Source organism: Lampris incognitus, chromosome 3, assembly GCF_029633865.1.
Source record: "Lampris incognitus isolate fLamInc1 chromosome 3, fLamInc1.hap2, whole genome shotgun sequence".
Classification (NCBI taxonomy): domain Eukaryota; kingdom Metazoa; phylum Chordata; class Actinopteri; order Lampriformes; family Lampridae; genus Lampris; species Lampris incognitus.
In genome coordinates this window covers 6,071,070-6,085,737 of record NC_079213.1, presented here as the reverse complement: position 1 = coordinate 6,085,737, position 14,668 = coordinate 6,071,070, and the positions used below count along the sequence as shown (strand labels likewise).

General features: G+C 51.1%; 1 protein-coding gene across 1 annotated transcript in view; it reads left to right on the top strand.

Annotated features, from left to right (window-relative positions):
- The window catches only part of mpped1 (metallophosphoesterase domain containing 1), a 72,067-nt gene that overhangs the window by 6,580 nt on the left and 50,819 nt on the right, over window positions 1–14,668 (top strand). Inside the window, exon 3 of the mRNA XM_056277798.1 lies at window positions 9,355–9,580. Within this exon, the coding sequence (XP_056133773.1) occupies window positions 9,355–9,580 (226 nt within the window). The remainder of the gene's footprint in view (window positions 1–9,354; window positions 9,581–14,668) is intronic.

Here is a 14,668-nt window from a genome sequence, read left to right as displayed (position 1 = left end):
GGACCAGTGTGTGTGTGTGTGTGTGTGTGTGTGTGTGTGTGTGTGTGTGTGTGTGTGTGTGTGTGTGTGTGTGTGTCTGTGTGTGTGTGTGTGTGTGTGTGTGTGTGTGTGTGTGTGTGTGTGTGTGTGGTGGGGGGGTAACAACGAAAAAAAGACTTAAAGAAAAGATTGAATGCATACCACAGAAAAGGACACGAGTCCAGCTGTTTTCCAGGACTGGGACCCGCTTCAGTTTCAGCGCCACCTCTGTTTGCGTCGCCGCCGCGTGCACATGCACGTGCGTGTCCGTGCACGTGCGTGTGCGCGTCACGTGTTGTGTTCAGCCCACGCATACGCGTATGCATGTGTAAGGCTGCGCACTCGGCGGTGCTGCGTTGCTTTGTGTGGATGTTTTGTGTTGGGGTGTTTTTTTTGGAGGTGTGGGTTGTTTGTTTTTTTGTATTTTCTCTTTATTTTCTTTTCCCTCTTGATGTTTTTCTTTGGACTGCGGGAGAACACGTGCCAGCCGCCGGCCTCGTGGCGCCGGCGCCGATTCACAGGCAAATTAAAACTATTTGTTTCCTCCAAAGCGGCTTTCTGAATTCAAAAGGAGACGAGATGGAGGCGACAAAGGCCCGCTGTTTGGAATCGAATCCAAATTGTCGCCCAAATGTTTGGCTCGCTCCTGTTTCTCTCCATCCCTCCCTCCCTCCCTCTCCTCTCCTCGGCTTCGTCGCTCCTCCTCCCCCTCCGCTCTCCCTGTTTTGGGGCAAAAGCTGCACATCTTATTCAATGGACAGAATTTGTGTATTTGGTAACACGTTCTATGAAGCTTGCATCTATAACGCCCTATAAGCATCTATAACGTCATATAAGCATCTATAACGCCCTGTAATCATCTATAACGCCCTATAATCATATATAATGCCCTATAAGCATCTATAACGCCCTATAAGCATCTATAACGCCCTATAAGCATCTATAACGCCCTATAATCGTATATAACGCCCTATAAGCATCTATAACGCCCTATAAGCATCTATAACGCCCTATAATCATCTATAACGCCCTATAAGCATATATAACGCCCTATAATCATATATAACGCCCTATAAGCATCTATAACGCCCTATAAGCATCTATAACGCCCTATAAGCATCTATAACGCCCTATAATCATATATAATGCCCTATAAGCATCTATTGCATCTATAACGCCCATACTTTCCTATAATGTGTATTGCAATGACTAACGGCTGTGGCTGAAGACTGAACCAGCGCTGAAGTGTCATTATGCATCTCTTCAAAACTTCAGCAAAACAAGTTGGCTATGACGCATTATGACACTTGACAAATAAACAGGCTAATGATGACATATTTATAATGCGTAAATCCGTTTTAAATTGACACAATGTGTCATGAAGGGGGTAATGAGGTGTTGTGAGGACGTATACATGGTTATAATGAATCTTACAATGACTTATAGCTACACTTATAGGGCGTTATAGATGCTTATAGGGCGTTATAGATGCTTATAGGGCATTATAGATGCAAGCTTCATAGAAAGTGTTACCGTGTATTTTTTAATGCAATTGATTGGTTGATTGGTTGAATTAGACTTGTGTAACGGGGCGTTCAGGTAGCGTGGTGGTCTGTTCCGTTGCCTACCAACATGGGGATCGCCGGTTCGAATCCCCGTGTTACCTCCGGCTTGGTCGGGCGTCCCCGCGGACGTAATTGGCCGTGTCTGCGGGTGGGAAAGCGGATGTGGGTGTGTGTCCTGGCTGCTGCACTAGCGCCTCTTCTGGTCAGTCGGGGCGCCTGTTCGGGGGGGAGGGGTGGGGACTGGGGGGGAATAGCGTGATCCTCCCACGCGCCACCTCCCCCTGGCGAAACTCCCCACTGTCAGGGGAAAAGAAGCGGCCGGTGACTCCGCGGTGGTGTGCAGCCCTCCCCGGGTCGGCAGAGGGGGCGGAGCAGAGACCGGGACGGCTCGGAAGAGAGGGGCGATTGGCCAAGTACAATTGGGGAGAAAAAGGAGGAGGAGGGGGGGGGGGGAGGTCAATGAGTGACCATATTTGGAAATCGCATCTTTTATTTCCCCGGCCAGTCGCGGCCCGGGCTGCGTCGACGCGCTTTCGGGGAGGTGGCGTTGGGCCACTCAGTATTCACAGGTCGTCGTTTTTACGCCCTTTTTTTTTTTTTTAACATTCAGGGTAAACTGTCAAAAAGGGGGGGGAAAAAATCATCCATGAAATTGAAATTTAATTTTGCCCGGTACGTGCCGGGGCGAGTACAGCTGGCGGGTTTTTATTTTTCTCCCCGTGATTTATTTGTTGCGTTTTACTGTCGGCCGTCAAACTTAATGGGCACACGGCGAAGGAAAGGGGAGAAGAACGGAGAGGGAAAAGTGCTCGCCTGGCAGAATTCCCGAGGAGACGGAGATAGTGTTTGTTTGTTGTAAAATTTATGAGCACCTTGCCGCCGCGCTATCGCCCGTGTACTCAGGCGCGCACACACACACACACACAAACACACACACACACAAACACACACACACACATATATATATATATATATGTGTGTGTGTGTGTTTTACCCATTTACTTTACATTCATATCGGCATTTTGAGTGTCGAGCTGCTGCTTTCCATCCGGGGTGGTTCCCGCCGTCCCACTTCAGCGTTCCCATCGTTTGATGACGGGCGTGGCCTCCGTGTGCGCTTGGCGGCTGCAGACCAGCCCCGCCGAGGTCGCTGCAGGGCTGCTGCTGCTGCTGCTGCTGCTGTGCACAGGGAAATGGAGATGTCGAAGGGAGCTTGGGGATCTGGCGGGGCCGGGGCCTCGCCTCCGCTCGCATCATCGGGGGCGGAGCGGTTTTCAGCGTTGTGGAGGTGGAGGGGTGAGCCGGCGGGAGGCGGACTCTCTCCTTCATCCCGGTTTACCTCGTGTTCCTCTTCACGTCACGGTTTTGGGTGCATGAGGGTCCAGTTTCCGTCTCGCACAGTCGGGACTTAGACGCTCGTTTCGTCCTCTCCAGCCACGGGATAAGGAAGGAGCGAGGAGTTCAAAACGCCTCCCCGGGTCGTCGCTGATCCTCACACACCTGGCTGACCCCCGGGTCCCCCCCCCCACACACACACACACACTTTTTCTCCCTAATTGTATCCGGCCAATTGCCCCACTCTTCTGAGCTGTCCCGGTCTCTGCTCCACCCCCTCTGCTGATCCGGGGAGGGCTGCAGACTACCACATGCCTCCTCCCATACATGTGGAGTTGCCAACTGCTTCTTCTCACCTGACAGTGAGGAGTTTCACCAGGGGGAGGTAGCACGTGGGAGGATCACGTTATTCCCCCGAACAGGCGCCCCGACTGACCAGAGGAGGCGCTAGTGCAGCGACCAGGACACATACCCACATCTGGGTTTCCACCCACAGACACGGCCCATTGTGTCTGTAGGGAATTTGAGGAATTTGACATTTGGATGGGAAAAGGCTGAACCGAAACACCGAATTTCGGAAATCCACCCCCCCAAATATCGTAAAAAAGTAAAGACGCTCGTTTGAAGCGGTTTCTACTTCAGTTGAAAGGACCGTGACGCTTCTGTTAAATAGTCAAACGAATTTCAAGCGTAAGCGAAGTTTCCTCACGGCACAACATATAAAACGCACATTAGCGCCATTTCCCCCAGACCCGTTCAAGAGGATCAAACCCTGGACGTAGTCGTACGGGTCCCGCGTCTCTGGTCCACGCCTCAACACCACATGATGAAGACGGAGCAGTTAAGATGAAGAGGCGGGGGTCCTGTCGGGGATGACGAAGACGGAGCAGTTAAGACGAAGAGGCGGGGTCCTGTCAGGGATGACGAAGATGGAGCAGTTAAGATGAAGAGGCGGGGTCCTGTCAGGGATGACGAAGATGGAGTTAAGACGAAGAGGCGGGGTCCTGTCAGGGATGACGAAGACGGAGTTAAGATGAAGAGGCGGGGTCCTGTCAGGGATGACGAAGACGGAGTTAAGATGAAGAGGCGGGGTCCTGTCAGGGATGACGAAGATGGAGCAGTTAAGATGAAGAGGCGGGGTCCTGTCGGGGATGACGAAGACGGAGCAGTTACGACGAAGAGGCGGGGTCCTGTCAGGGATGACGAAGACGGAGCAGTTACGACGAAGAGGCGGGGTCCTGTCAGGGATGACGAAGATGGAGCAGTTAAGATGAAGAGGCGGGGTCCTGTCAGGGATGACGAAGACGGAGTTAAGACGAAGAGGCGGGGTCCTGTCAGGGATGACGAAGACGGAGTTAAGATGAAGAGGCGGGGTCCTGTCAGGGATGACGAAGACGGAGAAGTTAAGATGAAGAGGCGGGGTCCTGTCAGGGATGACGAAGACGGAGCAGTTACGACGAAGAGGCGGGGTCCTGTCAGGGATGACGAAGACGGAGTTAAGATGAAGAGGCGGGGGTCCTGTCAGGGATGACGAAGACGGAGTTAAGATGAAGAGGCGGGGTCCTGTCGGGGATGACGAAGACGGAGCAGTTATGACGAAGAGGCGGGGTCCTGTCAGGGATGACGAAGACGGAGCAGTTACGACGAAGAGGCGGGGTCCTGTCAGGGATGACGAAGACGGAGCAGTTACGACGAAGAGGCGGGGTCCTGTCAGGGATGACGAAGACGGAGTTAAGATGAAGAGGCGGGGTCCTGTCAGGGATGACGAAGACGGAGCAGTTATGACGAAGAGGCGGGGTCCTGTCAGGGATGACGAAGACGGAGCAGTTACGACGAAGAGGCGGGGTCCTGTCAGGGATGACGAAGACGGAGCAGTTACGACGAAGAGGCGGGGTCCTGTCAGGGATGACGAAGACGGAGTTAAGATGAAGAGGCGGGGTCCTGTCAGGGATGACGAAGACGGAGCAGTTACGACGAAGAGGCGGGGGTCCTGTCAGGGAACTCCACCTGCGGTTCATTGTTCTTCAATGGGTCCCGGGCTGTTCCGGTGGCATCTCAACGCTGCTCGGCCTCCTCCTCCTCCTCCTCCTCCTCCTCCTCGTGTTCTCCAGATATCTTATTGGTCCATTATAATTGTGTTATCCTCTTTCAATGTTGTATTGTGTAAATTGTGTACACACAACATCCGTTGTCCGTCTTGTCTTGGGAGCGGGATCCCTCCCCCTGAGGGTTCTCCTAGTTTTCCTCCCTGTGGAAGGGGGTTTTCGGGAGGCGTTCCTGATCCGATGCTGCCAGGGTCTAAGGACAGGAAGTCGTGTTGCTGTAACGCCCCTAGAGGCAAATTTGTGATATTGGGCTACACAAATAAAACTGACTTGAGACTTGTCAGTTGGGGGGAAACCGAGCCAGTGCCTAGCTCGAGGACACCTCAGACGCCATATGCGGCCGTTGAGGGGAATCGAACCCGCGTCTCTAGTTACAACCTTGCTAGCTAGCTCCTATGCAGCGCCGCTTCACACTTTGGACCCTAAAACCCGACCAGCAATATCTTGTGTTCGCCCGGGTGGAGGCACCACCGCCCGGCGTAACGCTTGCGGGGCTCTGCGGGGCTCTGCGGGGCCCGCCCGGCGCCCGACGGCCACGTGTCCTCGCCAACCAAACGGGAGCCATGTTGGATGGAGGGAGGCGTGTCATGCCCGCACCTGTCAGCAGTGGGCGCTGCTGGCAGCTGCTTTCATCTTGTCATCACTCCTCCGTGGCACTTAAGGGTTTTTTGGGCTTCCTAACGTGTTTGAGAGCCTCAGTTCACCCACCCTACCCCCAACACACACACACACACACACACAGACACACACACACACACACACAGACACACACTTGTCCTCTCTTGCTCTCCCTGACAGTGAGTTTTGATTGGCTGTTGTGACAGGGCCGTCTCCGGGCTGTCGGAGTCTTCCAAAGCTCGGTTTAATTACTCCCTTTCACCAATGTGGCACACAACCACACACACACACACACAACAACACACACACACACACACAACCACACACACACAACCACACACACACACACACAACAACACACACACACACACACAACCACACACACACACACACACACACAACAACACACACACACACACAACAACACACACACACACACAACAACACACACACACACACACACACACACACACAGAGGTCCTGGCAGTAATTGTCAAAAAGACGCGGTGATTGAACTCTGCTGCCGGCGGCTCCTACCTGACAGATGCAGCAGCGGTTCACGTCGTTACCAGGCACCTGACAAGGCAACCCCACTCCCTCCCCCTCCCCCTCCCCCTCCCCCTCCTCCCCCTCCACCTCCTCCCTCCACCTCCCTCCTCCTGCAGAGCTCTGAAAGCATCAGGGGAGATCTGGCAGAGGGGGCCACTACGGCGTCTGACAGCCGCCGATCGATCGGCTGCACCACGCTGTGCCCTGTTCTGAATAGCCAATTAAAGCCCATTCACACGGTGTGTGTGTGTGTGTGTGTGTGTGTCTGTCTGTGTGTGTGTGTGTGTGTATGTGTGTGTGTGTGTGTGTGTGTGTGTGTGTGTTGGGGCATTGACTTGAGTTTGATTACAGGATTCTGGATGATAAATAACGAGGCGATGCTGCTACATGGTTTCCATAGTACATAAATGTTTCATACTCGGCTCTGAACACTTCAAGGCGCCATCAAACCTTCAACCCACAAACACAACGACACACACACACACACACACACACACACAGACACACACAGACACACACACACACACACACACAGACACACACACAGACAGACACACACACACACACACACACACACACACACAGACACACACACAGACACACACAAACACACACACACAGACACACACAGACACACACACACACAGACACACAGACACACAGACACACACACAGACACACAGACACACACACAGACACACACAAACACACACACACAGACACACACACACACACACACACACACAGACACACAGACACACAGACACAGACACAGACACACAGACACACACACAGACACACACACAGACACACAGACACACACACACACAGACACACACACACAGACACACACACACCTCTAGTAGATTGAGATTCTTCCCTAACAGATGTGTTGTGATATGGTCTCCATAAACGGGCGACGTCGGTGCTGTGGGTTGAGGCCTTGATTGATGGAGGCGAGCTGAGACGGATGTATAGCCGAGGCGAGGTGCCCCCCTCCCCCCCTCCTCCCCCCCTCCTCCCCCTCTCCCCCCGCCGCCCGGTTTACCTCCACAGCTTATTTATTTTCATTTTGCGCACTTACTGTCTTTTCTCTCATTGGAACCTCTTTTTTTTTGGGCGGCACGGTGGCACGGTGGTTAGCGCGGTCACCTCACAGCAAGAAGGTCCTGGGTTCGAGCCCCGGGGTAGTCCAACCTCGGGGGTCGTCCCGGGTCGTCCTCTGTGTGGAGTTTGCATGTTCTCCCCATGTCTGCGTGGGTTTCCTCCGGGGGCTCCGGTTTCCTCCCACAGTCCAAAGACATGTAGGTCAGGTGACTCGGCCATATTACATTGTCCCTGTGTGTGTGTGTGTGTGTGTGTGTGTGTGTGTGTGTGTGTGTGTGTGTGTCCGCCCTGTGATGGTCTGGCAGCCTGTCCAGGGCGTCTCCCCGCCTGCCGCCCAATGACTGCTGGGATAGGCTCCAGCGACCCTGAGCAGGATAAGCGGTTTGGATAATGGACGGATGGATGATCCTTTATTGGCGCTCAGGAAGTGATGCTGACCTGCCAGGCCTGATAAAAATCCGTGCAGGTTTTAGGTGTTTATTTCTCCAGCGATGGACCACACCTAGTCTGCTACAACCGCTACCCCCCACAAGCCATTGCTGAAGAGTGAACATGTAAAATCCCATGTCCGTTCTGCCACGCCTCCGTTGCAGCAACCAGTTTCACAGAGGACGACACCAAAATGTAGCCACTTTGCTTTTGTTGTAACAGAATATCGAGACACTTGAGTATCCCGATACTGTCTTTCGCAATTTTGTATCAATTTTCAGTAACGCTGCATCCATTCTGCAGTTTCCATCTCTGACCACTAGGTGGCAGGTGACCTATTGTGACTGGGCTGCACAGAACAATAACGGCAGGCCTTGCCAGCGCCATCCTAGCTGAGGCTCTGATTACTCTGACTTTATGCCCATGATGAGGTGTTTTCTTGATGAACTGCTTCTAAAGTATGAAATATATCTCACCGGGTAGTATCGTATGAAATATATCTCACCGGGTAGTATCGTATGGCATATATCTCACCGGGTAGTATCCTATGAAATATATCTCACTGTGTGTGTAGTATCATATGAAATATATCTCACCGGGTAGTATCATATGAAATATATCTCACCGTGTAGTATCATGTGAAATATATCTCACCGGGTAGTATCATATGAAATATATCTCACCGTGTAGTATCATATGAAATATATCTCACCGGGTAGTATCATATGAAATATATCTCACCGGGTAATATCATATGAAATATATCTCACCGGGTAGTATCATATGAAATATATCTCACCGTGTAGTATCATATGAAATATATCTCACCGGGTAGTATCATATGAAATATATCTCACCGTGTAGTATCATATGAAATATATCTCACCGGGTAGTATCATATGAAATATATCTCACCGGGTAGTATCATATGAAATATATCTCACCGGGTAGTATCATATGAAATATATCTCACCGGGTAGTATCATATGAAATATATCTCACCAGGTAGTATCATATGAAATATATCTCACCAGGTAGTATCATATGACATATATCTCACCGGGTAGTATCATATGACATATATCTCACCGGGTAGTATCATGTGAAATATATTTCACCGGGTAATATTATATGAAATATATCTCACCGGGTAGTATCATATGAAATATATCTCACCAGGTAGTATCATATGAAATATATCTCACCAGGTAGTATCATATGACATATATCTCACCGGGTAGTATCATATGACATATATCTCACCGGGTAGTATCACATGAAATATATCTCACCGGGTAGTATCATATGAAATATATCTCACTGTGTAGCACCATAATTTTATCACCATGTACTGAATCGTGACGTGTGTATCACCAACTTCACAGCCCTGGTGGTTGGTTACACAAACTGCTACTTCACACAAAAGGGTGAGAAGGCGCAAATCTGAATTTTGACACAAATTAAGCCTAAAAACTCGAAAATGGGTAAAAAATAAGACGGATTTCATAGATGCTCATTTTGGTTTCCTACTATCCCCACTCCCCCTGTCTATCTGCCCTCCTCCTCCTCTCCTCCTCTCCCCGTTTTGCATCCCTCTCCACATCCCCATCTGCCCCGGCCTCTGACAGGTACCCTGCCCTACGACATCAAGATAGTGATCGCGGGGAACCACGAGTTGACCTTTGACCAGGAGTTCATGGCCGACCTCATCAAGCAGGACTTCTACTACTTCCCCTCCGCCTCCAAGCTGAAGCCCGAGAACTACGAGAACGTCCAGTCGCTGCTCACCAACTGCATCTACCTGCAGGACTCCGAGGTCACCGTGCGGGGCTTCAGGATCTACGGCTCCCCCTGGTGGGTAATGCGCATGCACACACCAAGCTTGTAGAAGACCCTGTCCATTGTAGGCTACATTGTAGCCAGTCCTTGCACGCCACCATTTTGCTGCTGGTGTGCGGGAGCTGGCGCGTCAGGGAAAGCAGCCCTATGAGAAACATCACTGCGGTGTTTTGTGTTCCAGTTGTGTAAACTTCCCTCAGCTGATATTTGATGAAAACAAAAAACGGCTTAGTTGTGTTTTTATTGCATTTTAAACAACTCGTTAATTGACTTGCTGAAGTATTGTTTAGACTTGTGTTTTGATTTTCTTTGTTTTTTGAATCATCTGGGAGTGGGGGGTGGGGGTGGGGGTGGTGTTCGAACTGTAACCTTGATGCTATCTGTATACTGTATACCAGTAGACTATACTGCATACTAACAGTACTACACATACTGCTCAGTACTGACTGACGTGTTTAGTATGCGTCGTAAGTCTATCGCACTACCCACCGTCAACCAGCAGGGGAGACAGCAAGCGGATACGCGCAAGCTGTATCTCCATGGCAACTACGCAAAGTCACCGTCTTCTTCCAGAGTAGGGTCCAGCTGATGCACATTACATGTTTCTGGGAAAGTAGAGCACGTTGTGGTGTTTTAGTGCCCTGTGTTTTGTTGTGTTATGGAGATTTAAACGTAGTAGAGCACACATGGGTGGTGCAGCGTGTACTGCAGTTGTACAGTTGAAATATTCCCCCCTATTATTTCTTTTTTGGATCCCCCCCACCCCCCATTTCTCCTCTCCCATTGTATCTGGCCAATGACCCCACTCTTCCGAGCCGTCCCGGTCACTGCTCCACCCCCTCCGCCGATCCGGGGAGGGCTGCAGACTACCACACGCCTCCTCCCGTACATGTGGAGTCGCCAGCCGCTTCTTTTCCCCTGACAGTGAGGAGTTTCACCAGGGGGACGTAGCGCGTGGCAGGATCACGCTATTCCCCCCAGTTCCCCCTCCCCCCTGAACAGGCACCTTGACCGACCAGAGGAGGCGCCAGTGCAGCGGCCAGGACACATACCCACATCCGGGAAGCCGGATGTGGGTATGTGTCCTGGCCCTGGTCATGTACCTCTCATCCATCCTCTGCATGTACCATGTACCTCTCATCCATCCTCTGCATGTACCATGTACCTCTCATCCATCCTCTACATGTACCATGTACCTCTCATCCATCCTCTGCATGTACCATGTACCTCTCATCCATCCTCTGCATGTACCATGTACCTCTCATCCATCCTCTGCATGTACCATGTACCTCTCATCCATCCTCTCCATGTACCATGTACCTCTCATCCATCCTCTGCATGTACCATGTACCTCTCATCCATCCTCTACATGTACCATGTACCTCTCATTCATCCTCTGCATGTACCATGTACCTCTCATCCATCCTCTCCATGTACCATGTACCTCTCATTCATCCTCTGCATGTACCATGTACCTCTCATCCATCCTCTGCATGTACCATGTACCTCTCATCCATCCTCTACATGTACCATGTACCTCTCATCCATCCTCTACATGTACCATGTACCTCTCATTCATCCTCTACATGTACCATGTACCTCTCATCCATCCTCTGCATGTACCATGTACCTCTCATCCATCCTCTACATGTACCATGTACCTCTCATCCATCCTCTGCATGTACCATGTACCTCTCATCCATCCTCTCCATGTACCATGTACCTCTCATCCATCCTCTACATGTACCATGTACCTCTCATCCATCCTCTGCATGTACCATGTACCTCTCATCCATCCTCTACATGTACCATGTACCTCTCATCCATCCTCTGCATGTACCATGTACCTCTCATCCATCCTCTGCATGTACCATGTACCTCTCATCCATCCTCTGCATGTACCATGTACCTCTCATCCATCCTCTACATGTACCATGTACCTCTCATCCATCCTCTACATGTACCATGTACCTCTCATTCATCCTCTGCATGTACCATGTACCTCTCATTCATCCTCTACATGTACCATGTACCTCTCATCCATCCTCTGCATGTACCATGTACCTCTCATCCATCCTCTGCATGTACCATGTACCTCTCATCCATCCTCTGCATGTACCATGTACCTCTCATCCATCCTCTACATGTACCATGTACCTCTCATCCATCCTCTGCATGTACCATGTACCTCTCATTCATCCTCTCCATGTACCATGTACCTCTGATTCATCCTCTACATGTACCATGTACCTCTCATCCATCCTCTACATGTACCATGTACCTCTCATCCATCCTCTGCATGTACCATGTACCTCTCATCCATCCTCTGCATGTACCATGTACCTCTCATCCATCCTCTCCATGTACCATGTACCTCTGATTCATCCTCTCCATGTACCATGTACCTCTCATCCATCCTCTACATGTACCATGTACCTCTCATCCATCCTCTGCATGTACCATGTACCTCTCATCCATCCTCTGCATGTACCATGTACCTCTCATCCATCCTCTCCATGTACCATGTACCTCTGATTCATCCTCTACATGTACCATGTACCTCTCATCCATCCTCTGCATGTACCATGTACCTCTCATCCATCCTCTCCATGTACCATGTACCTCTGATTCATCCTCTCCATGTACCATGTACCTCTCATTCATCCTCTGCATGTACCATGTACCTCTCATCCATCCTCTACATGTACCATGTACCTCTCATCCATCCTCTACATGTACCATGTACCTCTCATCCATCCTCTCCATGTACCATGTACCTCTGATTCATCCTCTACATGTACCATGTACCTCTCATCCATCCTCTGGTACTCCTCTGCACTGCTACCACTGCTTCCTGATTGGCTCCCCTCTCTTTAAAGTGTCCCTGCAGAGAGAAACAGGTTGTGTGTGCGTGTGTGTGTGCGTTTGTGTGCATATGCATGCATCTGTATGGTGTGTGTGTGTGTGTGTGTGTTGTGTGGTGGTCAACGATCTGCTGTGTGTGTAAGTGTGTTTTAGTGACAGGCCCCCATGGGCTGTGTGTGTTTATGTTTTTGGTTACGGGGGGTTCCATGGTCTGCTGTGTGTGTATGTAAGTGCATGGATTAGCGACACTTCCCCAGGGGCTTTGTGTGTGTGTGTGTCTGTGTGTGTGTGTGTGTGTGAGAGAGAGAGAGAGAGAGAGAGAGAGAGAGAGAGAGAGAGTGTGTCCCCTGTGTTGAGTAATTGGTTTTCTGTGATATCGGGGTCCCCTGAGTTTATTGCTCAGGCCACTGTGGTGAGCAGCCTGAGGTGGATGGAGGGAGGGAGGGAGGGAGGGAGAGAGAGGAGGGAGAGGAGAGAGAGGGGTTGGTGTAAACAGAAACAATCTGGAGGAAAACGGAGAAAGGGAGGAAGAGAGAAAGCAAAACTGTTTCCTGGTTGTCTTCAGATCCACCTGCTGGTCCCACCTTGTGTGTTGGGCACATGGTGTGTGTCTGTGTGTGTGTGTGTGTGTGTGTGTCTGTGTGTGTCTGTGTGTGTCTGTGTGTGTGTTGGGGCGTGGGGCTGTGTTCTTACAGCACAGAGGGGCTCCAGCTGGAGGCTCCTTGTGTTCTCCTCTCTGCACTGTCTGGCCCGACACACACACACACACACACACACACACACACACACACACACACACACACACACACACACACACACACCTCCATCCTCCTCCTCCCTACTCCTGCTTCCCTCTCTCCTGCTCCATCCCTCGTCTCATCCATCTCTCTGTCCATCCATCCAGCTTTCCTTCCACCCATCCTTCCCGCTCGTTCCATCCTCCATAATCTCTCCATCATCTCCCTCCCCGCCCCTCCCTCCGTCCCCCAGCCCTCCACCCATCTGTTCATCTCTCGAGCTAACTCTCCCTCCACCGCTCCGTCATCCCTCTTCACGCCTCCTACTTCCTCCCTCTTCCCGACTCTGGCTAGAAGATGGCTGTGCGCTCCCCCCCCCCACCCCCCCCCCCTCTCCTCTTCTGTTCTCCATAAGGAGCTGCGGGACGGTGCCGGCTCCAGTCCTGTCGCCATGGCGATGCCAGGCTGGCGCTGGCTCCGCTGACTGTGGTGCTGCTTTATGGCCCGTGGCCTGCCGTGCAACTCCTGCCCAACCCCATTTCCCCTAACACCTCTCATGCACACACACACACACACACACACACACACACACACACACACACACACACACTCTCACACACACACACACACACACACACACACACACACACACACACACACACACACACACACACACTCACACACACACACACACACACACACTCACACACACACACACACACACACACTCTCACACACACACACTCTCACACACACACACACACACAGACACACACACACTCACACACACACACACTCTCACACACACACAGGGCAGAAATGGGAGGCGTCTGTCTGTATAATAGTTTTTCTGTCTTTGTGTCTTTGTGTTTAGCTGACTGCCTGTCTGTCTGTCTCTACCTGTCTGTGTGTCTCTACCTGTCTGTGTGTGTGTCTCTACCTGTCTGTGTGTGTGTCTCTACCTGTCTGTGTGTGTGTCTCTACCTGTCTGTGTGTCTCTACCTGTCTGTGTGTCTGTCTCTACCTGTCTGTGTGTCTCTACCTGTCTGTGTGTGTGTCTCTACCTGTCTGTGTGTGTGTCTCTACCTGTCTGTGTGTGTGTCTCTACCTGTCTGTGTGTCTCTACCTGTCTGTGTGTCTGTCTCTACCTGTCTGTGTGTCTCTACCTGTCTGTGTGTCTGTCTCTACCTGTCTGTCTCTACCTGTCTGTGTGTCTGTACCTGTCTGTGTGTGTGTCTCTACCTGTCTGTGTGTGTGTCTCTACCTGTCTGTGTGTCTGTCTCTACCTGTCTGTGTGTCTCTACCTGTCTGTGTGTCTGTCTCTACCTGTCTGTGTGTCTCTACCTGTCTGTGTGTCTGTCTCTACCTGTCTGTCTGTACCTGTCTGTCTGTCTCTACCTGTCTGTGTGTCTGTCTCTACCTGTCTGTGTGTCTCTACCTGTCTGTGTGTCTGTCTCTACCTGTCTGTGTGTCTGTCTCTACCTGTCTGTCTGTCTCTACC